This window comes from Rosa chinensis, chromosome 2 (genome assembly GCF_002994745.2).
Source record: "Rosa chinensis cultivar Old Blush chromosome 2, RchiOBHm-V2, whole genome shotgun sequence".
Lineage (NCBI taxonomy): Eukaryota > Viridiplantae > Streptophyta > Magnoliopsida > Rosales > Rosaceae > Rosa > Rosa chinensis.
Genome location: NC_037089.1, coordinates 80,657,347 through 80,683,227, shown reverse-complemented (window position 1 = coordinate 80,683,227; position 25,881 = coordinate 80,657,347). Strand labels below are relative to the sequence as shown.

The 25,881-nt window shown below is 39.2% G+C and overlaps 2 protein-coding genes across 2 annotated transcripts; one reads left to right on the top strand and one right to left on the bottom strand.

The window, feature by feature from the left end:
* Positions 1-11,433: 11,433 nt before the first annotated feature.
* On the top strand, positions 11,434-12,318 carry LOC121051348 (secreted RxLR effector protein 161-like). The gene is made up of 2 exons (XM_040513621.1): positions 11,434-12,083; positions 12,267-12,318. The coding sequence occupies exons 1-2, from the start codon at positions 11,434-11,436 to the stop codon at positions 12,316-12,318; spliced, it is 702 nt and encodes a 233-aa protein (XP_040369555.1).
* A 1,516-nt stretch (positions 12,319-13,834) lies between these two features.
* LOC112187099 (ninja-family protein AFP3) lies at positions 13,835-16,493 on the bottom strand. Its single transcript, XM_024325746.2, has 2 exons — positions 15,513-16,493; positions 13,835-14,568 (listed from the first exon to the last, which is right to left on the bottom strand). Exons 1-2 carry the CDS (start codon positions 16,147-16,149, stop codon positions 14,150-14,152), a joined length of 1,056 nt encoding a protein of 351 aa, XP_024181514.1. The 5' UTR covers positions 16,150-16,493; the 3' UTR covers positions 13,835-14,149.
* Between the last annotated feature and the right edge of the window lie 9,388 nt (positions 16,494-25,881).

The following is a 25,881-nucleotide window of genomic DNA, read 5'->3' as shown; positions in this document are numbered from 1 at the left end:
CTCTGGTTCTGAATTGGGAATTGATTCATTGATTGGAAACCATGGTTGACGAGAAAAAGAAAGGGATTTAGTCTTCAGGTTCTTCGCGTTGGTCAACTTCTAGGCCATCAATTGGTAATGCCAAATTTGAAGTTGAAAAGTTTATTGGCACCAACAATTTTGGCATGTGGCAGTGTGAGATGATGGATGTCTTGTGTCAACAAGAATTGGATATAGCTCTGGAAGATAAAATTGTAGACATAGATGATGTAGAGTGGGCGAGAATTAACAAGTGGGCTTGTGGTTCTATCAGAATGTGCCTTGCTAAAGATCAGAAATTCTTTGTCATGAAAGAAACTTCTGCAAAAGCGTTGTGGAAGAAATTAGAAGACCAATATATGATCAAGAGTGCTGAAAATCGGTTTCACCTAAAGAGGCGGCTTTTTCGATTTAATTATCGACAGGGTGTTTCTGTGTCTGAACACATTAGTGCTTTCAATAAGATACTTGCAGATTTGGCTAATTTGGATGTGAATATTAGTGATGAGGATAAAGCGTTGTGTTTGCTAAATTCTCTTCCTGACGAGTATGAGCATTTGATCACAACTTTGTTGCATGGAAAGAATGATGTGAAATTTGATGATGTGTGTAATTCATTGATAAATAATGAGTGCAGAAAGAAAGAGAAGCAACTTCAGAATGTTTCAGGTGAAGCACTTGTAGTAAGGGGCAGATCTGAAGAGAGAAAACCTACTGGAAAAAGAGGTAAATCTCGTTCCAAGTCAAGAAGTAAATTTCCTGCAAAAGATGAGTGTGCTTTTTGTCCCAACAAAGGTCATTGGAAGAAAGATTGTCCTAAGTTGAAGAATAGAGACCAGAAGGATTCTGAAGTGAATGTTGTAAGAGATGATGAAGATGACAACATTGATTTTGGTTTGAGTTGTTCATCAGCTTTTGAAGATTTTGAAGAAGAAGAGATTGAGTTTGCTTTGGCTAGTTCATCTGCAGTTGGTTATTCTGACAAGTGGATTATGGATTCAGGTTATTCACATCATATGTGCCCTAATAGGGAGTGGTTCTCTACTTTCAAGGAGTTGAATGGTGGAATAGTTTTGATGGGAGACAACAGTCCTTACAGAACAAGAGGGATTGGTACAATTCGTCTCAAGATGCATGATGGAGTAGTCAGAGAATTAACAAATGTCCTGTATGTTCCAAATTTGAAGAAAAATCTTATCTCTTTAGGAACTTTAGAATCAAAAGGGCACACAATTACATTGAAAAGTGGAGTTGCTAAAGTTGTCTCTGGTTCACTTGTGATGATGAGAGGTGAAAGGTTTAGAAATTTATATTTTCTACAAGGGAGCACAGTGACAAGTGAAACAGCAATATCTGAGACTACGTACAGATGATGATGATGCAGACAATACAAAATTATGGCATATGCGTCTTGGACATGCTGGTGAGAAAGCAATGCAGGGATTAGTGAAGCAAGATCTATTGAAAGGTACAAAGACATGAAAATTAGAATTTGTGAACATTGTGTATTGGGAAAACAGACTAGAGTTAAATTTGGCACCGCAGTTCATCAGACTAAAGGTACTCTAGATTATGTTCACACTGATGTATGGGGACCTACCAAAACTGCATCTTTGGGAGGTAAGCATTATTATGTCTCTTTTGTTGATGACTTCTCTAGAAGAGTATGGGTGTACACAATGAAGCATAAAGATGAAGTCTTAGATATATTTGTGAAGTGGAAGAAGATGATTGAGACTTAGACTGGTCGAAAAATTAAGAGGATCAGGTCAGATAATGGTGGTGAATACGAATCTGATCCGTTCTTGAAACTATGTCAAGATGAGGGCATTGTGAGACACTTCACAGTTAGAGAGACACCACAACAGAATGGGGTGGCAGAGCGCATGAATCAGACTTTATTGGAGAAAATTTGGTTTATGTTGTCTAATTCTGGATTAGGCAAATAATTTTGGGATGAGGCAATTGTGTATGCAAGTCATCTCGTTAATAGGTTACCTACTGCTGCACTTGAGGGAAAAACTCCCATGGAGGTATGGTCTAGTAAACCTGCTACTGATTATCGCTATTTACATATTTTTGGTTGTTCTGCTTATTTTCATGTCAGGGAAAGCAAGCTTGATCCAAAGGCCAAGAAAGCTATATTCTTGGGATTTAATGAGGGTGTTAAGGGATTCAGGCTTTGGTGTCCAGATGTGAAGAAAGTTGTTGTAAGCAGAGATGTAACTTTTGATGAGGCTATTATGGTTGATCAAAACAAGCAAAAAAATTCTGAAGGGCAGAGAATGGCCGTAGAGAGTTTGCAGCAGGTGGAGTTAAAGAAAAAAAATTGTTGAAACTCCAATTGTTCCAGTGAGTCCTACAGTTGATTCAGATGATTTAAATATTGAGGAAATGAGTGTTGAAATAGAGGCTCCAACCCAAGAGCCTACACATCAAGATGGACCAATTGCAACTACAAAGGGAAAAAGGAATGCTCAAAAGCCAGTTTGGCTTAATGATATGGTGACTTATGCACTTCCAGTTACTGAAGAAGAAATTCCTACTACTTATGAAGAAGTTGTCATACATGCAGATTGTGTAGAATGGGAAAAAACTATGGGTGAGGAGATGAAGTCTCTTCACAAGAATAAAACATGGGAGTTGGTTCAGTTACCTCATGGGAAGAGAGCAATTGGTTGCAAGTGGGTGTTTGCTAAAAAGGAAGGATCACAGTATAAGGCTAGATTGGTGGCTAAAGGCTACGCACAAAAAGAAGGAATTGAATACAATGAGGTATTTTCTCCTGTTGTTAAGCATTCTTCTATTCGTATTTTATTGGCCTTGGTTGCTGATAGGAGCATTTTAATGTGATATTTTAATAGTTAATTCCTCACATTTTGCTTAGTTAATTCCTTAACGAATCGATTTTTAACTCAATTTCTATTTTCTTAGGTACATTGGAGTAAATGATGGTGAAATGAGCATTATGTCCACACTTACCTACAAATGGTGGAGATAAAATTGAAGTAAATGAGTAGGAAATCCATCATCATCATCACCCAAAAATATTCCATGTTTTAGGGTGTAATCATCATGTTTTCTCCATCATTTCTCACACTAATCCACCATCATCATCACCCAAAAACATTCCATGTTTTAGGGTGTAATCATCATGTTTTCTCCATCATTACTCACACTAACATACTCCACTTTCATTATTTTTCTTCCACTCATCATTTCACTCTTCTTTTTCTTCCCTATATAAACACATTCTCCTCTCATTCCAAAACATATTCCTTCATCCATCTCATCTTCTTTGTCTCTCCATTTCCTTTCCATTTTCCTTTTCCATTCTCTAGTTCTTAGTTTTGCATTTTCAAGTAAAGAGAAGAAGAAGAAGCCGTGAGGACATAGCCTCCATCGTCCACCTTGAAGACTTGCTTCCAAGATTCAAGATTCCAACGTTCAAGCTCTCCATCTCCATCTCCCCTCACGGTGTAATTCATTCTTTTTCCTTGTAATGATATTTTGTTTTCCTTGTTTGAATTCATATGAACTTGTTTCTAATTAACAAATAATGTTAAGGGCAAAGTTTAAAGCCCGTTTATATGTTTTGAGATAAAGTTGTGATTTCTATATGTTGATTTTTATGTTGCTTATGTGGGTTTGTTTAATTAAATTTGCATGATAGAAAACTTTTGTATTTTAATCTTATGTGGTTGCAAACACTTAGGGTTTTGATATAATTGGTGCTAGGTTTAAGAACATGAAATCGACTTTTCGTTTTGTGTAAACTTGAATCAAAGTAGTAAAGGTTTTGTGCAAAGACCGAATTTAATTAAAGAGGATTGCAATTAGGTGGACTTTTCCATACTAAGTTGTACACTTGAGTTGATAGCCTTTCTCTATGTCTAATGCGTTGAACATGTCATGATTGACTAGCTTTCTAGGGCTTGATTGCATGTTTGATAGGATTAATCTAGGTGCTTTCGCTTAGGTTAATTAGCATTGAAAAGTAAAATATGGGAAATCATTTGCTTTCGAATGTTTCACATGATCAACTCCTCTCTCATGACATTTAAAATCAACTATAGGAATTGTAATTGGATTTCTTGCATATGGATTTGTGGTTTTGATCTTTGTTCCTTGCGATCCACCCTTGTATATATGTTTTTACATTTTCTTTATTTTATTTATCTTAATTTTCAATTCTATAATTCTTAAACCCCCTCCCTTTTTATTTTGTTACTTGTATATATTTCTATTCTTTATTTTATTTTTGTAAATAATACTTTATTATTTTAATTCTTTATTTGTTTATACAATTGTATATATTTATATTCTTTATTTTATTTTTGTAAATAATACTTTTCTTTATTTGTTTCACAATTACAAGTGTACCCTCAATCCCCGGATAGAACGATCCCTATTTGCTTATACTACTAACGATATTTCAGGGTTAAATTATGCGCTCGCTTTGAGCGCATCAATTTTTGGCGCCGTTGCCGGGGATTGAAAAATCACTTGCTAAATTGTATCATTTATTGTATATATTTGTTGTATATAAATTGTTTAAAACTTAGTTTAAATTTTATTTATATTATTGAACACGAATTTTAATTGTAGGTTGTAAATTGAGAGGAATAGGTGAAGTCTCTTTTGTTAATATTGGTCTAAACCCCTTATTGGTACCTAGCTCAGGTCCCTTAAGGTTGAGGGCGGCCTTTATTAACACTTGTTGAACTGTCTTCACACTTATGAACTTTTTCATCTTAGTAAGTATAGCCTATGTGGAATGGTGTCTAGGAAGGGGACAACGTTCATGACGGGTTTTTGAATCCAGAAGTGCTTGCAAATGGGCCTAAACCACAATGTGGGAGTAGCTCATGCCAAAATGGATTTTTCCTCTCGTGTTCGCCCTCCCCCACCTGGCCATTTCAGTAAGGTTGCCCAAACGATTTGAAAGGGAGTTTGTGTCTAGGCGACTATACTTGGGCCGCACGTTCACTTGATTTACCGCTTGGAATTTGATTCGATATCAATAATGTTTATAACAAAAGAAATACTTGTGAATACTCTATACGTGTAAATTATTTTGTTGTCTCACACTTTAAACTTGTAAAAATACTTTTCACGTTTTATACTCACTTGAGTACTTAACTTGTGTCTTATGTACAATATACTTGTTAATTATACTTGTAGTTTGTAATTAATAGTTATACTTGTTTTTATTTTGTATTTCTTTGTTAATTATAGTTACTAACTTTATTTAATGTAGGTACCGTCTGGCTGCAAGACGTAAAATACAAGCGCTACTTGTGAGGCAACCCAATTCAGAATATAATCAGATTTGCTTTCTCTTTCCCTATTTCTTTTTATTTTTCATTTTTTCTCTATTGTTTTTATTTTAGGATTTGTTTTCGTAAATGTCTTCTATCTATGCTTACTTATTTCATTGCATGCTTTTAATTGATTACATTGAAGATAATGCAATATTTAAGTGTGGGGGAAGAGATTTATATTTTTGTCTTTCATTTTGAGTTATATATTTATATTTGTCTTTTATTTTTGAGTCCTTTATATTTACAAAAAATAATAATAATAATAATAAATAAAAAAAACTGCATTCATTCAGTCTTATTAAATTCAGCTATTTACAAAAAAAAAAAAAAAAAAAAAATTCATACACTATACTAAGCCATGTCTGCATCTCCGTAGGAGTTGAGGCTGAGCTCAAGGGAAATGCGAGAGTCACCGCCATAGCCGCTACCTCCCTCGGAAGTAGTCTTCATGTTGCCAAAGATGTCCTCACCATGCATGGGGAACAGTGGAAGGGTTTCAATCTCCTGGTGATATTCTCCTCGTTGTTCCATGATCGATCCATCAACACCATAGCCGACACGTGACCCAAAGTTTAGATCAATGGATCTACCATCATCAGTAGAACTAGTGGATCCAAAATTGAGATCGAGAGATCCAACAACCGGAACGTTCCGAAATTCCTTCAACTTCTGCCTCTCACGAGCCTTGAGGTTCTGGAACCAAAAGAAGACGTTCTTGTCCTCGATCTGCCCATACTGTTTCAGATGAAGGCAGATCTCTTGAATCTGCTCTGGAGTTGGGTACTTAAAACCCTTATCATAGTAAAGGCCCTTGAGGATTCTTAGTTGAGGCGGTGTGGGAGCCCACCGGTTATTAGTCCCGGCTGCTTGGTTGTTTCCTCCATCCTCGATTTGTTGCTGGGTCTGTTGCTCCATTAGTTGCAGAGTTTGTGGTTCCATGTTGATGAAGAAAGGATTTGAGTTTCGAAAGAAAGGCTGAAGGGTTGAGAGAGAAAGACTGGAACTCGGAAGAATTTTCTTTTGGAGTGAACAGTCGCTCAGAATGCACCTATTTATAGAACGAGTGAGCGGATCTCCACCGTTGGATGGACGATCTCAGAGATTAAATCTACGCGTTGGATTAAAGTCACCCGAAAACACGGAAAAGCTGTTGGTGCGTGGAAGACACGTGGGGGAACCAAACTGATCTCGAGGAGCTGTGACAGATAAGCTATAGCCGAAAGCAGGTATGATTGCCGTAAATTAAGGAAAAGAAAGGACGCGTGGGGGAACCAAACGGTTCTCGAGGAGTTGTGACAGACAAGCTACAGCAGAAAGCAGGTTTAATTGCCGTGAATCAAGGAAAAGAAAGGACGCGTGGGGGAATCAAACGAATCTCGAGGATCCGTGACAGACAAGCTATAGCCGAAAGCATGCCATAAATCCAGGAAAAGAAAGGAATATTTACACGTGGGGGAGTTTCTTGGGCCGTGAAATATCATAACTCTTCTCCTTCCCGGAGAAGCTTTGTTAAAACCCTGTGCTTGTTGAGATTTCTACCCTATTTTGTGCTTCATATATACATCCTTTTTTGTCTCCTCCAGATTTTACTAAGGTTTGTCTAAACGTGCAGTTTCAAATTCCTTCTACTTCCTCATGGCTCGAACCAAGGTTACCCCTCGCAGGGGCGTCAATCAACGCCGTGTTCTCTCTTTGGAAGAAGAAGGTCGTCAAGCGGCCACTAGAGCTGGGCTTACTCGTCCATGGGACCATCGTCCTATCCGTGAGCGTACCCGCAGTCCCCCTCCTCTGCCTCGTCGCTCTCCCAGACTGCATCCCGGAGAGTCTTCTTCCTCACCAGCTGCTCGTGCTCCTCGCCCTATGGCCACCCTGGAAAGCTTGTCGGATTCGATTGATGATTTGCGTTCCTCTCTCCGCGATGGTATTATGGTGACAGATTGGAGAGTCAATTGCATGATCGATTACATCTCTGAGATGAACTGCTCTTTGATCCGCTGTCACACTGCAATAAACAAGCTTGCTTAGGAAGTCAATAACTTGCAGAGTTATCCTCCTGGGTTTCCTCGCAAGGACGCTACTGCATCACAACATGAGGACCCGCCTCCGAAGGCTGAAACCAGCAAGAGGGCTGCCACTCGCCCGCATACCGCTCCTCCAAAGGAGTAAATGGAGGTACAAGTCTAGGCTGAAAGACTTTAAACATTAAGCGCTGCATGGGAGGCAACCCATTTCAACCGTATCTGTGGAGGAGACATCAAACGCAGATTTGCTTTCTTGAACTCTTCCTTCTATTTTATTTTCTTGAATTTTAAGTTGTTTTAGGTTTCGTTGTGTTAACTTTCTCTTCTATGCTTGATTTATGCTTTGCATGATTTATATTTGTTTATACATTGAGGACAATGCATGAATTAAGTATGGGGGAAAGATTATTGCTTTATTGTGTTTTTAATAGTTAGTATATAAAAAAAAAAAATAGTTGATGTTGGATTGTGCTTTTATTGTGTTTTTAATTGATGTTGTGATACACTAAGGTATATTGGATTAAACATAGTCTTGAAAAAGGGTAGCTGTTTCAGTCCCATTGAACATCGAGACTCCCTGTTCCCGTACCTAAGTGTTGAAATTAAATTAAATTGTAAAAAAAAAAAATGTTGGTTTTAGAATGTTTTTGTGTGTTTGAGTCTTAGGATGCTCCTAACGTCTAGGATGAACATGTCTCCGAATTCATGGCTGAAGGTTTTCACAATCAAAATAGGACTTAATTGAATTATGTGGTTAATCGACATTGTGATGCTTGTATGAAGATTTGAGATAGGATTGTAACTTGGTTCATTAAGCATGCTAGGATTAAGTCTGATTCATTTGACCCAAGTGAGCTGTTGAGCTAAAATACTTTCTTTTTGAGTGCTTACTGATAATTTCAGAATTTCATGGCTGTATTTGCAAAACCTCATCTTTCTTTGAAAATCCAATGATCATGTGCCATAGATTTTAATGGACTAGAGAATACTAGAACTCGGCTGTTGTGACTGTCAAAACTTGTATGCCATAATATGCACTGATCCTGGATAGGATAGAAGGCATTAGGGTAACCACCATAGCCAAACAAGCATGTGTCCCCAATTGTGCCCGTCGTGGGACTCCTTAGAATGAACCCCTTTGAGCCTACGTTGAAAACCTTTGTTTCATCACCCTCACTACCCTACCATGAGCTTAGTACAGGATATCTCTACCCTTATCTTAAGGACTTAGTAGAGCATGACATAGTATGTAGGGGTGACGATGAAAGACAAGTGTGAGGTGGGGAAAATCCAAGAAGAAAAAAAAAAAAAAAAATTTGCCTTGAAAAAAGAAAGAAAGAAAAGCGGCAAAAGAGAAGAAAAATTGAAAAGAAAACTCTTGGGAAAATTTTGAAGTGTGGTTTTGGACTTGCAAATTTGTAGAAGGCTCAAAGTTGAAAATTATGCCTTTGTCCATTCCCATGTTGGTTAGAGTGAAGGTTTGGCCCAAAACAATGATATTTGGTCTACAAAAATGATGACATAAGGTGGTCCTTATATGCTCTGCTAGGTCCTTAGGATTTTTTGTATCCTTAATCTTCATTTCGAAAACCCTAGCTTAGCCCCATTACAACCTGTTTTAAGTGCTGACTTGATCCTTGAGATGGGCAGTCTTTGGTTAGTGGAGTCAGTTACGCAGTCGAGCTTATGGTTTAGGTCCATTTGTGCACTTAGTCATTTCATGAGGTCTTTAAAAATTCTTCACAAAATGTGTTTATTGATGAAATATGCAAGCTGTTTGTTGCCTTACAATTTGTTCTCTTGCATATACTTGAGTGTGAAGCTTTTAAGCATAGCCATTTCTGAGAGAAAAATCGAGAGTATGCCCTGTGAGTTTGGATTGGACTTGTTCGAAACATGCTATCATTCACTGTATAACTTAAGTTCTCCATATCTTGCTTAGTCATATGAATGTCACATGTTTATTAACCATGGAATTATCTTTGTGATTTTGATTAAGTGTTTAACGTGAAAGCCATGAGTTTGGAGTCTCTGAGACAACAGTTAGGAGCAATAGAGTCATTTACTTGCTTTTTGTCAAGTCTTTGTTCTGTTTTGGATTTTTTTTGTTTTGTTTTGCTAAGGGACTAGCAAAAGCTAAGTGTGGGGGAATTTGATAGGAGCATTTTAATGTGATATTTTAATAGTTAATTCCTCACATTTTGCTTAGTTAATTCCTTAACGAATCGATTTTTAACTCAATTTCTATTTTCTTAGGTACATTGGAGTAAATGATGGTGAAATGAGCATTATGTCCACACTTACCTACAAATGGTGGAGATAAAATTGAAGTAAATGAGTAGGAAATCCATCATCATCATCACCCAAAAATATTCCATGTTTTAGGGTGTAATCATCATGTTTTCTCCATCATTTCTCACACTAATCCACCATCATCATCACCCAAAAACATTCCATGTTTTAGGGTGTAATCATCATGTTTTCTCCATCATTTCTCACACTAATCCACCATCATCATCACCCAAAAACATTCCATGTTTTAGGGTGTAATCATCATGTTTTCTCCATCATTACTCACACTAACATACTCCACTTTCATTATTTTTCTTCCACTCATCATTTCACTCTTCTTTTTCTTCCCTATATAAACACCTTCTCCTCTCATTCCAAAACATATTCCTTCATCCATCTCATCTTCTTTGTCTCTCCATTTCCTTTCCATTTTCCTTTTCCATTCTCTAGTTCTTAGTTTTGCATTTTCAAGTAAAGAGAAGAAGAAGAAGCCGTGAGGACATAGCCTCCATCGTCCACCTTGAAGACTTGCTTCCAAGATTCAAGATTCCAACGTTCAAGCTCTCCATCTCCATCTCCCCTCACGGTGTAATTCATTCTTTTTCCTTGTAATGATATTTTGTTTTCCTTGTTTGAATTCATATGAACTTGTTTCTAATTAACAAATAATGTTAAGGGCAAAGTTTAAAGCCCGTTTATATGTTTTGAGATAAAGTTGTGATTTCTATATGTTGATTTTTATGTTGCTTATGTGGGTTTGTTTAATTAAATTTGCATGATAGAAAACTTTTGTATTTTAATCTTATGTGGTTGCAAACACTTAGGGTTTTGATATAATTGGTGCTAGGTTTAAGAACATGAAATCGACTTTTCGTTTTGTGTAAACTTGAATCAAAGTAGTAAAGGTTTTGTGCAAAGACCGAATTTAATTAAAGAGGATTGCAATTAGGTGGACTTTTCCATACTAAGTTGTACACTTGAGTTGATAGCCTTTCTCTATGTCTAATGCGTTGAACATGTCATGATTGACTAGCTTTCTAGGGCTTGATTGCATGTTTGATAGGATTAATCTAGGTGCTTTCGCTTAGGTTAATTAGCATTGAAAAGTAAAATATGGGAAATCATTTGCTTTCGAATGTTTCACATGATCAACTCCTCTCTCATGACATTTAAAATCAACTATAGGAATTGTAATTGGATTTCTTGCATATGGATTTGTGGTTTTGATCTTTGTTCCTTGCGATCCACCCTTGTATATATGTTTTTACATTTTCTTTATTTTATTTATCTTAATTTTCAATTCTATAATTCTTAAACCCCCTCCCTTTTTATTTTGTTACTTGTATATATTTCTATTCTTTATTTTATTTTTGTAAATAATACTTTATTATTTTAATTCTTTATTTGTTTATACAATTGTATATATTTATATTCTTTATTTTATTTTTGTAAATAATACTTTATTATTTTAATTCTTTATTTGTTTATACAATTGTATATATTTATATTCTTTATTTTATTTTTGTAAATAATACTTTTCTTTATTTGTTTCACAATTACAAGTGTACCCTCAATCCCCGGATAGAACGATCCCTATTTGCTTATACTACTAACGATATTTCAGGGTTAAATTGCGCGCTTGCTTTTGAGCGCATCAGTTGCACAATTTGATCTAGAGTTAGCACAACTTGAAGAAGGTATTACATCGGTTTGGCATGAATGATAAATCTAAACCTGTAAGTACACCTCTTGCTTCTCACTTTAAGCTTAAATCTACTATGTCTTCTAGCACAGATGATGATATGAAATACAAGGCCAAAGTTCCTTATGTTAGTGCTGTTGGTAGCTTGATGTATTATATGGTGTGTACTAGACCAGATATTTCACAGGCCTTAAGTATGGTGAGCAGATATATGCATAACCCAGGTAAAGGTCATTGGCAAGCAGTGAAGTGGATTCTATGGTATATTCTTGGTAGTGTGGATGTTGGATTGGTTTTTCAGCAGGATAAGATGAGTCAGTGTGTTGTTGGATATGTGGACTCTGATTTCGCAGGTGATTTGGTTAAGTACCGATCTACTACAGCTTATGTGTTTACTCTTGGTAGTGGACCGGTGAGTTGGAAGTCGAATTTGCAATCTAGAATTGCTTTGTCGACTACAAAAGCTGAATATATTGCGGTAACAGAGGGTGCAAAAGAAGCAGTTTGGCTTCGTGGTTTGCTTGAGGACTTGGGAATTATTCAAGAATATGTGGATATTTTTTGTGACAGTCAAAGTGCTATTCATTTAGCAGAGAACCAAGTTACTCATGCTAATACTATACATATCAATGTCAAATGTCACAAGATTCGTCAGATGGTGGAGCACGGTGATGTTCAACTCCTCAAAATTGGAACTGCAGATAATCCTGCTGATATGTTGACAAAGTCGGTTCCATTGAGCAAGTTCAAGCATTGCTTGAACTTGATTGGTGTTTGTAGAATTTGAAATTCCCTACGGGGATGTAGGAGCGGCGATTGTTTTTTTTTTTTAATTTCTGCTTTGGAGAATTTACATCAAAGTAAAGCCAAGTTGGAGATTATTGAATATCGGCTTTATTTAATTGGTAGGCAAAATCCAATTGAATGGCCCATGGTGAACACGTGGGCAATGCACCCCTAGGTTAATTAGGATAGGATATATATATATATATATATATATATATATATATATGCCTACTGCCGCTGCAGAGAGATAGAGAGAGTTAACTAGGTTATTGGTGTGGATTTTTGGGTAGAGTTTATTCTCAAACTCTAATTGTATTCTCTCCAATTGATTATAGTCGAATTTTTCGCCGGCTCCGAAAGTGGACGTAGCTCAATCACATTGATTGAGTGAACCACTATAAATTCTTGTGTTTATTTTCTTTTTCGTTGTTTGGCCACTCATCTAGTTCCATATCAATACTGTGTTTGTTACGCTTCCGCACAACATATACTACACCCTCTAGATGGCACATTTGTTAGCCAAACCCAAATTATATTCCTCTACATGTTTCTACAAACCGAGTTCTTTTATGAAGTTGGTGTCCATTGGGACAAATAGTTCGTTAATAAGATTATCCTCTTAAATTGAAGTTTTCCTTTTGTTCTGAATTTTCAAATTCAAGATTGGGTTAATTTTTTTATGTCTCAACAACCTCTTTTTTTTTTAAATAGAAGTTGAATTCATTAGATCAACAGCAAAAAGGCTGAAGTCTACCAAAACTTACATAAGAAATCCGGATTAACCTACCTAAGCTAAAGCAAACCTTTAAAGATCACTGGGTCGCTCACAGTTAAGCAAGCCTATACAAGAATGAAAAAACCTCGCCTCCTACGGAAAAGAAATCATTCAACTAGTCCTCACTTGCCAGGCACGCAATTGTGGTACAAACAAGAAACTAGAAACGTCATAGAAGACTCATAGAGGTTAATCCAACCTCACACAGGCTCATACCCTAAGACATTAGGGCCCCATTTGCCTGGACCCGAGCCCAAGCCCGTAGGCCCAAGCCCAAGTCCAGTCTTGTCTAGCAGAAACAGAAACAAAAGCAAACAGGCCCAGCAGCCCAAGCGCAGGCCCCTGTCCCATCAACCCAAGATTGAGCCCAGGCCCAGAGACCCAGGCCCAAGCCCAAGCAAACAGAGGAGGAGCCTCACACCGCTGCTCCGTTCCCAACGTCGTCATCATGTCCTCCGGTGGAAAAACTTCCGACCACAGCTCTGGCGGCCGGCCTTTCCAACAGTGCAGCAACATCGAAACTTGTTGCCTCTCAGCACGCGGTGAACAAACGTCAATCCAAACCAACAGCCGATCGGAACGAAAGGAGAAAAACCGAGCCTGCACAAAGGACCAGCCGGAAAATAAAATCCCCGCCACTCTGCTATCAAATCCGACCTTCGGCTTCCCCTGCGCCTCGCCGGTACGACGATCGGTTCAGCGTTGGTGCCCCCCCCGAGATCTGTCGAGCAACCAGATCTGTCGGTGACCCCCCAATATCTGGTATTCTGAGTTGTCCTTGACCCCCCAACGACGAGCTCCGTCGGTGCTGACGCTGATAGCACCCGGAAGGATGTTCCGCCGCCACGCTTTACTCAACCCTAGGGCTGCTTGACATCACTTTGCCCCGTCTCAACAACCTCTTGAATTCGAATCATATGAATTGGCAAACCCAAAGCTCTGACTACTCCTCCAGTGGAGGATCCTTGTGGTTACCATTTGATTATATTTCTATAAATAAAGGGGAAAACAAAACAGATAAAACATAGAAACAACCCGCCTCTTGGTCATAACAGCTTTTCAACAAGGGGCTTCATGGATCAAATACAATACAAGTGCCGGCCAGTCCATTGAAAGACCAGAGAGAAAAAAAAAAGAAAAAGAAAAAAAAAAGGTGGCAATTGATGGGTCTCTTCTACCTTCTTCATCAACCTTGCATTCGGATTTTGAATGGCTGACAGGCACACTATCATTACAAAATGGGAGTAGGACTGACCACTATATGTTTGAGAGGATGTTGTACATCACCACCACCAGCGTGCTTAACAAACTCAGCCGGAGTCAGAAAGCTGCCATGACAAACGCATACTATCCTCACTTCCTCACCTTTCTTGTACCTGTAAAGAAAGCCTTCTATTCTTTTCCCGTCTGGACCATCTCCTTTAGTAGACACACAAGGCATATTTTCCAACACATTCCTCACAATCTCCTTGCTTCCCTTGACAGGATTTGTGGATTTGTTGCAGTGGTTTTCCATTGGGACTCCTCCGTTCAACTGCCCAGAGTTTTCAGCAGTTGAATTCATCTGCGGGGTGACGAGTGGTTCCTTTTCACTCTTTGGCAATGACTCAATATTGGTATCGCTTCTCGCTTCGGTGCATTTGTGCACCACTGAATAACAAGAAGCGAAATGTCAGGGTATAAATGCTTCACCAGTACAATAGTCAATATAAAACTAGCTTATGTGATGAACAATCAAATAGGAACATTCTGTCTGACAATATTCTTTTGGTCCTTATCAGAAGTAAATGTCATTTCGCAACTATAAAATCATTTCTCAAACTACATGGTAGAACTTTTGTTTATCTCAGTAGCCACTCATCTGTTGAAGGCCACTATCATGATAAATCTTCAAACTTCCAAAAGACATGTTAAGAGAAATGTTCTCCACACCATTCACTCAGCAGTTTCAAAATCTTCCTTGATAAATTCATGGTCTACAGCTAGTTTCAAAAAGTCATAGGCTACAAAGTTACCGGAGGAATTGAGATGCATTTACTCAATAAAAACACATCCATAGAAGGGGACTGAAATTCATACTCCATGTTTTTTTTTTTTTAAGGTATCTCAACATCAAATTTTACAATCCACAGTACAAAAGACAAAACTTAAGACACTAAGAAATCAAATATAGAGTGTGGATTGTAAAATTGGGAATGTGAATTTCACTGCCCTCGAACATTAGGCACATCGATAACTAGGATGGACAACGTTACACATGAACCCTACAGGCCTAAATCATGGCTCCTAGCACCCCATCAATTCTTCTCAACCCACTGTACAGAGTCTGTTCACATAAACATGCATCATCTTGACTCTAGTAAAGATGCAATTTCACAGTTTTTAAGTGAAAAAAAACATTTCCGGCAAATCACATAGCAAATTATCCATCTTAAACATGTTAAAATTAAAGAAAAGGATCTACTACTTCACTGTTCAATCCCCATTTTAAATGCAACAATAGTCGTCAGATCAGCAGTCAACCAAAAATCCGATCGAGGCAAGTTCAAAATCATTTAACACACTAATGTGGTTCGAAATGAAAACAAGAGTACCTTGAACAGCTTGGCCATCAGACTCGGTAACCCCCGAGGAGCCACTCCCCTGAGACCCAATAGTCCCCTGAGATTCCGCCGGCGGTAGCGGCGGAAGGGGAGGACAACCGCCGCCATTGACGGCCTCTACTCGCCTATCCTCCTCGAAATTCTCACGGCTCCGATCCCTATGCAGCTTCGAATAACTCCTCTGCTGCTTCTCCGACCGCTTCCGCTTGGCTTCCATTCTCCTCAAGCTCTGCAGCTCCTTCCTCTTCCTCCACTCATCCTCTGTCTCCGTCGGAAGCGAGCAAGTCCTCATCAGAGGCACCATACACGGCCGGGGTACACGACACGTCGCTGCTTCGTCCTCTCTCACCGGAGTCCTCGCGGCAGGCGAGAAGTCGGAGACTGAAGACGATCGTTTGAGTTGCAGGCCCGCCTTGGCTCTGGGGTCCATCCCAAACCGACCGTTCAACGACAGCCCCAGGCTGAGCTCAACGTCGTCGGAATCTTGCACCGGCTCGTCAACGACGACTTTTCGAGATAAATCGTCGCCGGAAACAATTCTCCTCAACAGATCTCCCTGAAAATTACTCACTGGCATTGAGAAAAGCTGCCGGGTTGCTCTGTTCCCACCTTCCTCTGTTTTCGCCATTGAAACGAAACGCACCCCACAAATCAAAACCTCCTTAAATCCAGAGAAGCCCTGATGAAAATGAAATCTAACTTCCGGCAGAAAATCCAAGGAGGTCGAAAAAGTAGCGAAATTCAATCTAACAATCCAATTGCTTCGGCTTTTATATCTAACCAAAATGTTGTCTCCCTCTGTCTCTCTCCACCGCGAATATAGCACACCACAATTGTTACATTTTTCTTCTCGGATTGAAACCGAAAAGGGAAGCCATCGTTAGTAAAGCACGAAACTCATGAAGCAGGGGGAGGAGATTGACGAACCGACGAGGAGAGTCATTTCTACAAGAAAACCAGGGGGAATTTAGACTCGGGGGAAAAACAGAGAAGAAGGGTAAAAGTTTAACGCCAAAAATGACGAAAATGCCCCCGGAAGAGGGGAAGGGCGACGCGTGGACGTCATGAAGAGCCCCAGCGAGCACGTGGAGTGTGGAGAAGCAGATCTGAAGGACACGCCGAACATGCGTCGCGACGTCTTTGGTTTTCGGGATAGGGGCGACACGTGGCGCGGTGGAAAGATGTGGAGGTTGCGGAAACCGCCACGTCTGTGAGGGGAAATATCTCGTCGTTTTTTAACTTTTTTTTTTTTTTTTTGGAGGGAGAGAGAGAGTGAGAGCCGCAATTCGCGTGCCGAATATCCTAATCCCTATCTTAAAATTTAGAGTGAAGGGGAGCTGGATCCCCGAACTGGGCGACCCGATTCCTCCAACGGCCGCCACGTCGATGCCGCCTGGGGATTCGGGTCAGAGTCTTTTCCCTTGTCGCCGTGAGTGGATGTTACGGAGCTACTCGCTCTGTGAAGATGGACAGGTTTCAGAAAGGGCAAGGGCGGTAATTTCAAATTAATCATCTTCCATGTGATTTACTTCTATGTGGGACGGAGTTTACCGTTGAGCCCCCGTGACGCCGGCATCTGTAACGCACTAACGCTAATTGGCCTGTCAAATATTTATATGCTGATTGTGCCACTGTTTTTATTTATTGTCAGTGACAATTAGGGAAGAAAAAACAAGTTAGTACTCAAACTTTGTGATGCTCATATCATAGTAACTTTCTAGAGCTCGTACAAGAGACCTTGCCTTTTGGGCTAATGCTTTTCTAGTTTTCTTTATTGTAAGTGGACGTGAACCATGACTCTTTTTAGTTTATTAACCTCATCCTGGCACAGATTTTAAAAGTTAAAACTCTTATAACACATCAGATATCTTGAATTAGGCTCATCACAAATATATCTCTGTGTTTAGTTTTTCATTTTCATCACATATTAATTGAGAATATATAACTAATTCATGAGTCAAACATATAATATCTCATTTATAAATAACTACACTGAACTAAATTATATTAATTTTTTTTTTAAAATCGAGTGTGATTGATTAGTTTTAGAGAAAAATTCAGTCACCGTCCCCAAACTATGCTGCCAAGGCCAATTTGATACCCGAACTCTCAAAAGTATCAATGTAATACCCAAAGACCCATTTTGACATCAACGTGATACTTCCGTCCAAAATCTCTGACGGTGCCGTCAACTTGATGACGTGCCAAGGGTAAAATTGTCTTTCTTTACTAATTAATTATTAAAAAAAAAAAAAAAAAAAACAAAACAGATGAGCTCTCTCTGTCTCTTCCTTTCCCAATCTGATCCTCTCTCCTTTCTATCACTGGGAATGGATTTTTGGATTTATGAAGAACAGTCGAACTCTACATTTCCTCCCCCTCCCAAAATTCCCTCCGCTCTTCCATCTCTAGATCCTCTCCTCTCCTCTCCTTCATTCGTTCGTGTATGAAGGAGAGAAGAGACCCAATCAAACCCACCTCCACCGTCCCATCCCCAACCCTTCAATCCCACTCCTTCCTTCCTTGCCAACCAAGTTTAAATCTTTCCCTTTTAAGTCTCCTTCGATTTTGGGTTCGATTAATTTATTATTGGTTAGTTAACATGGATATCGAGGAACTATTGGGCCGAAACCGACCGGCGACAATCAAGGCGAGGAGTGCGATTTACGTCTGGGGATATAACCAGTCCGGCCAGACTGGTCGGAAGGGGAGAGAGCGCCAGTTGAGGATCCCGAAGCAGCTCTCGCCGGAGCTCTTTGGTTGCCCCGCCGGAGCTAATTCGCGCTGGCTGGACATTGCTTGCGGCCGCGAGCATACCGCAGCTGTAGCTTCAGATGGGTCTCTCTTCACTTGGGGTAGTGCCTTTTTTTTTTTCTTCTTGTTTTCGATTTTTGTGGTTTTGGTTTTTTCCATTTGTGAATTCAATCAAATTGTGTGTAGTGGGAATGGAGTGATCGAATGAATTTAGTTGTTGGTAATAGTAATATAGAATGAAACCCCTTTTTCGGTTTTGGGAATGGATGATAGGTATAGGGATAAGTAAAGGTTTGGCTGGTAAATGAGAGTAGAGCCTTGGATCCTGGAGGGCTTCCGGCTACGTTTTAGGAGACGTAATCGAAGAATTTGAGGGCTTTGGAGGGAGCACCGAGGCGGCGAGTGATGAGGAAAAGGGAGCGAAGAGAAGGAGAGGTTGAGTTGGGGAAGAGGAGGGTGTGGAGTTGGTCAAAGTTTCAGTCTTTCTCATTGGGTCGGAGGAGTAGGAGGACTTGGGTTATGAGGGAATCGTCATCTTGGGGCGGTTGGTTCTGATCGGAATTGGGATTGGTGCAGAGGTGGTTGGTTCGCTTCGCCATCGGAATCCACTTTCATGCACCGCAGGTGCTTCTGGTTCGATCTGCCTTTTTGTGATAGAAAGGAGAGAGGAGTAGTTTGGGAAAGGAAGAGAGAGAGAGAGCGATCGATCCCAGAAGAAGAAGAAGAAATGAATAGAAAAAAAAATGAATTAATAAAAAAAAGGGTAAATTGGTCATTGCACTTTTTTTGGGGGGCCATGTGTTTGCCACGTCAGCAAACAAACGGAGCCGTTAGAGATTTTTGACGGAAGTATCACGTTGATGTCAAAATACGACTTTGGGTATCACATTGATACTTTTGAGAGTTCGGGTATCAAATTGGCCTTGGCAGCATAGTTTGAGGACGGTAGCTGAAGTTTTCTCTTAGTTTTAATATACAACTACGTATGAGTTGTTGAAAATATACGGGATCAAAATATCACATCATTCGTCTTTGAAAAAATCAAAAGTGTAATTGATTTAAAGAAAAAGAATAGAAAATGAAAGTGATTGAGTCCTAAATAAGATATAAAATAAGATGATGGGAGAGAAACACTTTTGAAAGAGATGAGGTGTCAGGTGGTGGGGCCGAAAAGGGCAAGGGGGCCAAGTTGCAGATTTCTTTTTCAATATGTTCAGTGGTGGTGGTTTGGCCGGTAGCCATCAGGAGTAGACACCACGTGGCGTGAAAAGGGAAGGACGATGACGTGGCAGCATGGGAGTGGTTAGAAACAGCTAGCAGGGAGTCAAGTTGCAGAGACAGAAGATCTCCGCTCAGGATTCGGCAACTGTGGAAAAGGTGACCTTGTCAATGTCATCCGGCGTGTCGTACGCACACGTCTTGTCGCACTTTTATTAATTGTCTCTCTTTTTTGTCGGATCAGGAGATTAGTTATATTAATGGTAATTTTAGATGTGTTTTTTTTTAAATCAAATTACCAAAGAGACCATTCTATTTTGACCCTCCCAAAAAAAAAAGGGCCGGTTTGGTCAATGATTTGACCTGCTCCGGTTGGAGGGGTTGGAAAGATGGTATTGCGGTGGTGATGAACCGGTGATGACGAGGATGAGTGGATGTAAGTTGGGGTTTGACGGTGTTTTATTCAAAAAGCTGGTTTGACCATGAGGATCGTTTTTAACTTGCAAAAGTTAGTTGTGTTTGTAACTTTGAATTTGTAGATGTGTGATTCGGGAGGAATTTTATCATATTCGATAAATTTAATTTAATTGATATGATAAAAAAATATTTGGTGTCTGTGTTAAAATTTATAGAAAACCGATCACGTAAAGAAGCTATTTGTTTTCTATCTAACTATGTGGATGAGGCTTCATGTTTGTGATTGATTTTTTTATTTTTATAAAATGCTTAGGGAAGTGGTTGAATTGTTTTTGAGTTTTGATATGTATAAAGAATATCTGTGGCTAGAATATCCTGGCTTCATGGGTCTATGATAGGGTTTGGGCCCATTTTTTGGGTCCTGCCCAAGTTATTTTATTTCTTGAAGTTTTTATTTTTATTTTTTTGTTCTTTAGGTTGGATGCGCTTTATGCGACCAATAAATTCCTACATTTATTTTGTAGGACTAATCGGGCTATGTGCCTGTGTATGCACCCTACGTGCCTTGTTTGCTCTAGGTCAGCGGCAAGTTATTTGCTTCGTTAAATGGGCGCTGACGCCTAGTGGCAGGGTGAGCCTAAGTGTCGTTGGATTTACTTTTCGGTAGCAACATAAGAGGAAAGCTATGCTAAAGCTGGTAATTATGCTATGTTGTAATCGGGTTACATATCGAGTTATCTTTCCGCTATGTCACTGTTATGTTAAAGCAAATAGAGTAGCTAATTGTGCACTCTTTGCTAGTTGGTGCTTGTTAGAATACAAGTCTACTGTAGAGATTTATGATATTATTTCAGAAAATACTCTAGATGCTTATTGTAATCAGGGGTTTAGGCTCAATGTCCCCCTCCCCTTGTATTCGACAGTTTCATTAATCAAGGGTTGAGGGCAACCGCACTAGTTCTTTATTAAAAAAAAATATATATATATAAAATCCAGCATTTAATAAAATCCTTAAAAATTTATATACTTTTGAATATCACTAGATTTGAATGAATAATTTTAAATTTTAATTGAATACACCAAAATTTTAAATGACTATTTAAAATCTCAATTGAATACTCATAGACTTTTGAAATACAAAAAAATCTTATAAACTCTGAAATGAATACACTCCCCGAAGTATTTGCTGAAATGTAAAGACACTATTAAATTATTTATAGGTTTTTTTTAGCTTGAGTGAAAAATAAAATTCATTTTGGGTCGAAAGACTCTTTGAAATTACATATTAAAACCTTAATGAACCAAAAAACTACAGAATAATTTCTATATAAGAAGCCTAATAATCCATTATAGTCACAGTTTATCCAAAGGTTATAAAAGCATCTCAGCATTGTGACCACTTAAAGTCTTAAAGACTTCAATCAGCAGTTATTTAGGACCCAATAGTCAGACAATTAATAAACAAAAAAATTAGTGTTTCAGACAAAGAAGAACTATTCTCCATAGTTCAGGAGAATCAAACTACTAGATCACAGCTAAACTACAACACAAAAACAACAGAGAATGAACTAGAGGTGGACTAAAATTAGTCAATGATAATAAGCTCATGGTTCTTGTGGAACTCATATTGCTTTGGACCCAATGAATTAGTCAGCAATACTTCAGGGGACGGTTGAAGAGCCACCGTGAATTGCTGATCATGATCATAAAGAAGATCGCTAATATCCGCCGCCTTGAAACCTAACGGATCTGTCTGCCTTTTCCTGGATTGACAAGGAAATGGAGTACTAGTACAACCGGAAGTTCCTGCAGCAGATTCACAACTTTGATGTTCCTCTAACTCTGTCATCCCCATCATCTCATTGCTTGACCAATGTTCAAAACCCCCCAATGAAATATGATTCTCAATCCAAGATTCATCACCAATACTACTGAAGATAGTACTATAGTTCTCAATACCAGTACTAAGCTCCCACCATTGGTCATTACCACTATCAATATTAGTACTGCTACTACTAGTACTAGTCCCAATACCACTGGGAAAACCAGGGTAATGAGTATTTTGGTAAACAAGAGAGCTATGAGTACTAGTCCCACAACCACTATCAAAGCCAGGGTACTCACAAGCTTGCCGTGGCCAAATTGCATCTTTGAAGATTGTTTTCCCCTCATAAAAACCCGCAAACCTCGGATCGTCACATAATTCTTCGGTGAGCCCTAGAGGGGAATTCCAGTTACTAATGCAGTTAGGCTGATGATCAGTAGATTTTGATCCCTCGATCGAGTTGATCTTCTCATCCAATTTTATTTCCTTGGACTCCAAGAAATCAATTATATCCATCAATGATTCCCGGGGTAACTTCTCAATTTCCTCAGTATGATGATCAACCCCTTTTCCAGCAGTATCAATTGGCTGTGATGATCCCTCAAATTCATCCGATTTAAGGTCCTTGGATCCCAACAACTCAGTACATTCCGGGAACAACTTCTCCAATTCATCAGCCCACGATTCTAAATCATCGACCCCTTCTCCAGCATTATAAAGTACTTTTTGTTTCTTCGATTTTGGTGAGCTATGTGATCTCTTCTTACCGGCGGCGTCGGACTTGTTTGGACGGATTTGGACATTGTCTTCACAATGGGTACCGAGCTCCTCTGTTTTTCTTGTTAGGGTCAGAGACCGACGCTCGAGCAGTATAGGTTGAGTATTCTGCTTCATAACCTCTCTCTGGTCTCATTCGGTTTGCTCTGCGTGGCTAAACAACAGGGAAGAGAAGAATTATAAAAGTTTCAAGAAGTTCTAGAGAGTCATATAGGCACCGATTTCGTAGGATTATCTTTTTTCCTCTTTGGTGAGGACAAGGATAACTTTCCTAAAACAAACCGGAAGAATTAAATTATTAGCAATCTGAAAGTGTAACACTTTTACTACCCAAAGTACTATAGAATTTGGAGAACACACTCTAATTTCAATGTTTCTATTGGCTTTGGTGGTTGTTTGGCCGTTAGGTTCTCTAGAATTTGCTTCTTACCTTTTCCCTTTAGGTCACAGAGAATGGCAAAACAAAATTAATTCTATTAATTTAGACCTCTTTATATATATATATATAGAGTCCCAATCACAGGCAAACGTCCGCACTATCGCTAAAGTGCAGACGTTAACGCTGCAGCAGCTTTCAGGCGGCTACAGCACCTGCGGGGCTTGCGGAACGGAGGCCGAAAGCATCCCAGACCGCTTCTGGGCAGTGATCGAGGTCGGAGGAGATCGAGGTTGAAGGTTCTAGGCAGCGCTACAACCTGGTCGTTGGCAACTCCAACCGATTGCAGACTGGTCAGTCTGACCCCTGGTCTCCTTCCAGCAAGCGGTGCGGCGCCGTCACGGCCTCAGCGGAGTAGAAGTATCAACTTTCGCACTTTAGTGATAGTGTGGACGTCCGCTTCCAAACGGCTTCCTATATATAAATATACGAAAATGTTCACTTGGTCAGTTATTGACTAAGAAAATAATGTTTAACCACCCTTGGATGTAAATCCGATGGCAGAGAGAATTATTATTAACTTAAGGTGTTTTGTTTTCCACCATTGGATGTAAATTTAAGGGTTATTAAGCATAAATTTTTTTGTCAGTAACTGACCAGATGAATAGCACTGTATAAATATGTGTGTGTGTGTATATATATATATATATATATATTTCATTATAACATTTATTCCTTCTTGTGGGAATGAGCTTGTACATGGTTTCTTTTTTATTTCTTAGTGCGCGGCTAGGGGTCAAGTTGAACTTTTAAATTACATAAAAAAATAATTTAAAAAGATGATGATAATAATAATAATATATTATTATTATTTTGAAACGATTATTATTATTATTATTATTATAAATGGGAGGTCTAATTATAAATGGGAGACTCTTACATATTTCTTTCTGAACCATTCTTTCTTGATCCGCGGAATAATTTCCATATAAAGAAGCCTGACAATAATCAGTCACAGTTTATCCAAACGTTATAAAAGCATCTCTATGACGTTGGCTTTGTGATCAATTCAAGACTTCAATCAGCGGCTATTAGGAGTTTAGGACCCAATAGTAGTCAGACAATTAATAAACAGAAAAATTAGTGTTTCAGATAGATCATATCTTGGTTCGGTAATATGGCCTTTTTTTTTCACTCATATAGGTGTGCTAGTTCGGCTGTATGAGACGTCACTGTGACTCACCTTGCTGCACATAAGTATGATATGTCCAGGTCCCCAGGAGAATCAAACTACTAGATTACAGCTAAAATACAACACAAAACCAGCAGAGTCAATGATAATAAGCTCATGGTTCTCTTGTAAAACTCCAATTGCCCAATGAATTAGTCAGCAATACTTCGGGGGATGGTTGAGGAGCCACCGTGAATTGCTGATCATGATCACAAAGAAGATTGCTAGTATCCGCCCCCTCGAAACCTAGCAGATATGTCTCCCCTTTCCCGGATTGACTTGGAAATGGAGTACTAGTACTACCGGAAGTCCCTGCAGCAGATGCACAACTTTGGTGGTCCTCTAACCCTGTCATCATCTCATCGTTTAATTAACCAACATTCGAAATCCCTAAACGAAACATTACTCTTAATTCAAAATTCATCACTGCCACTACTAAAACTAGTACTAAAATCTCCATTAGCCTGCAAAATACCCCATTGATCATGACCAAGTTCACCAAGAGTACTACTACTAGCCCCAATACCAGTAGGAAAATCTGGGTAATAGGTATTTTGACAATCAAGGAGAATTACTAGTACTAGTCCCACTATCAGTGTTACTAATAGTACTAGTCCCAATACTATTGGGAGAATTAGGATAGTAGGTATTTTGCTAAACAAGAGAGTCACTAGTACTAGTCTCAATATACCACTATCAAAACCAGTGTACTCACAAGCTTGCCATGGGCAAATTGAATCTGTGAACAATGTTTGGCCCTTATCAAAATCCTCAGACATCGGGTCTTCCCAGATATTTTCAGCGAGCTCGATAGGAGAGTTACAATTACTATTGATGTCAGGATGATCAATAGCTTTTGATCCCTCAATAGGTTGTGAGGAACCCTCAATCAAGTTGATTGTCTCGTCCGAATTCTGTTCCTTGGATTCTAAGAAATTACCAGTCAAACCCATCAATGATTCCTGGGGTAACTTCCAAAATTCCTCATCCCGCAACTTATAACCCGTGTGATCATCAAGCCCTTCTCCAGTAATAGCCACTTTATGTTTCATAGATTTGAATGATCTCTCAGATATTTTCTTACCGGCCGCGTGCTTGTACTGTAATAAAATGTCTTTGACGGTGTTCGAGTTGTTTGGCCAGGTCTGAACACTGCCGTTGAAGATCGACCCTCGATCAGTTTCGGGCCAATCTTCTGCTTCTTGACTTTTCCGGCCAGTTTAGGTTTCCTTACTTGCTCCTGGGTTGCCGATCTGGCTGGTGACTTGCACTTGGCCATTACTACAGAGAATGTCACATGAGACGGAGACGCGCAGAGAAGAATAGGGAAGAAGCTTAAATACCTGTTTTCGTGACTTCATACCTAAACAAGCTGTCTTTTCCCAGCTCAAGTCCGAAAGCTGATCTGAACGAAATTTTATTTGTCTGGGAAAGAAGAGAGAATTAATAATATCGAGTAAAGTTTTATAGGCATCACCCATTCACGGATTCACCCCACTACAGGTGGATTTGACACCATTCAGTAGCTCCTAGGCCCCATTTGAGTGGAGTGCTTTCAACACAGGGTGCTGTTGTGACAGTAGGGCTACAATTTTTCAGAAAGACTTCATAATGTTTGTTAGTTTGTCACGAGATGACGTAACTACATGCAAAGAGTCGTGTAATAACCAAGTCGCGAGATGGAGATTCATCTAAATGGATCCTCAAGTTGCAATAGTGTAGCGATCAGAGCTAGATAAGGGGACCAATGAAAAAGAACAAT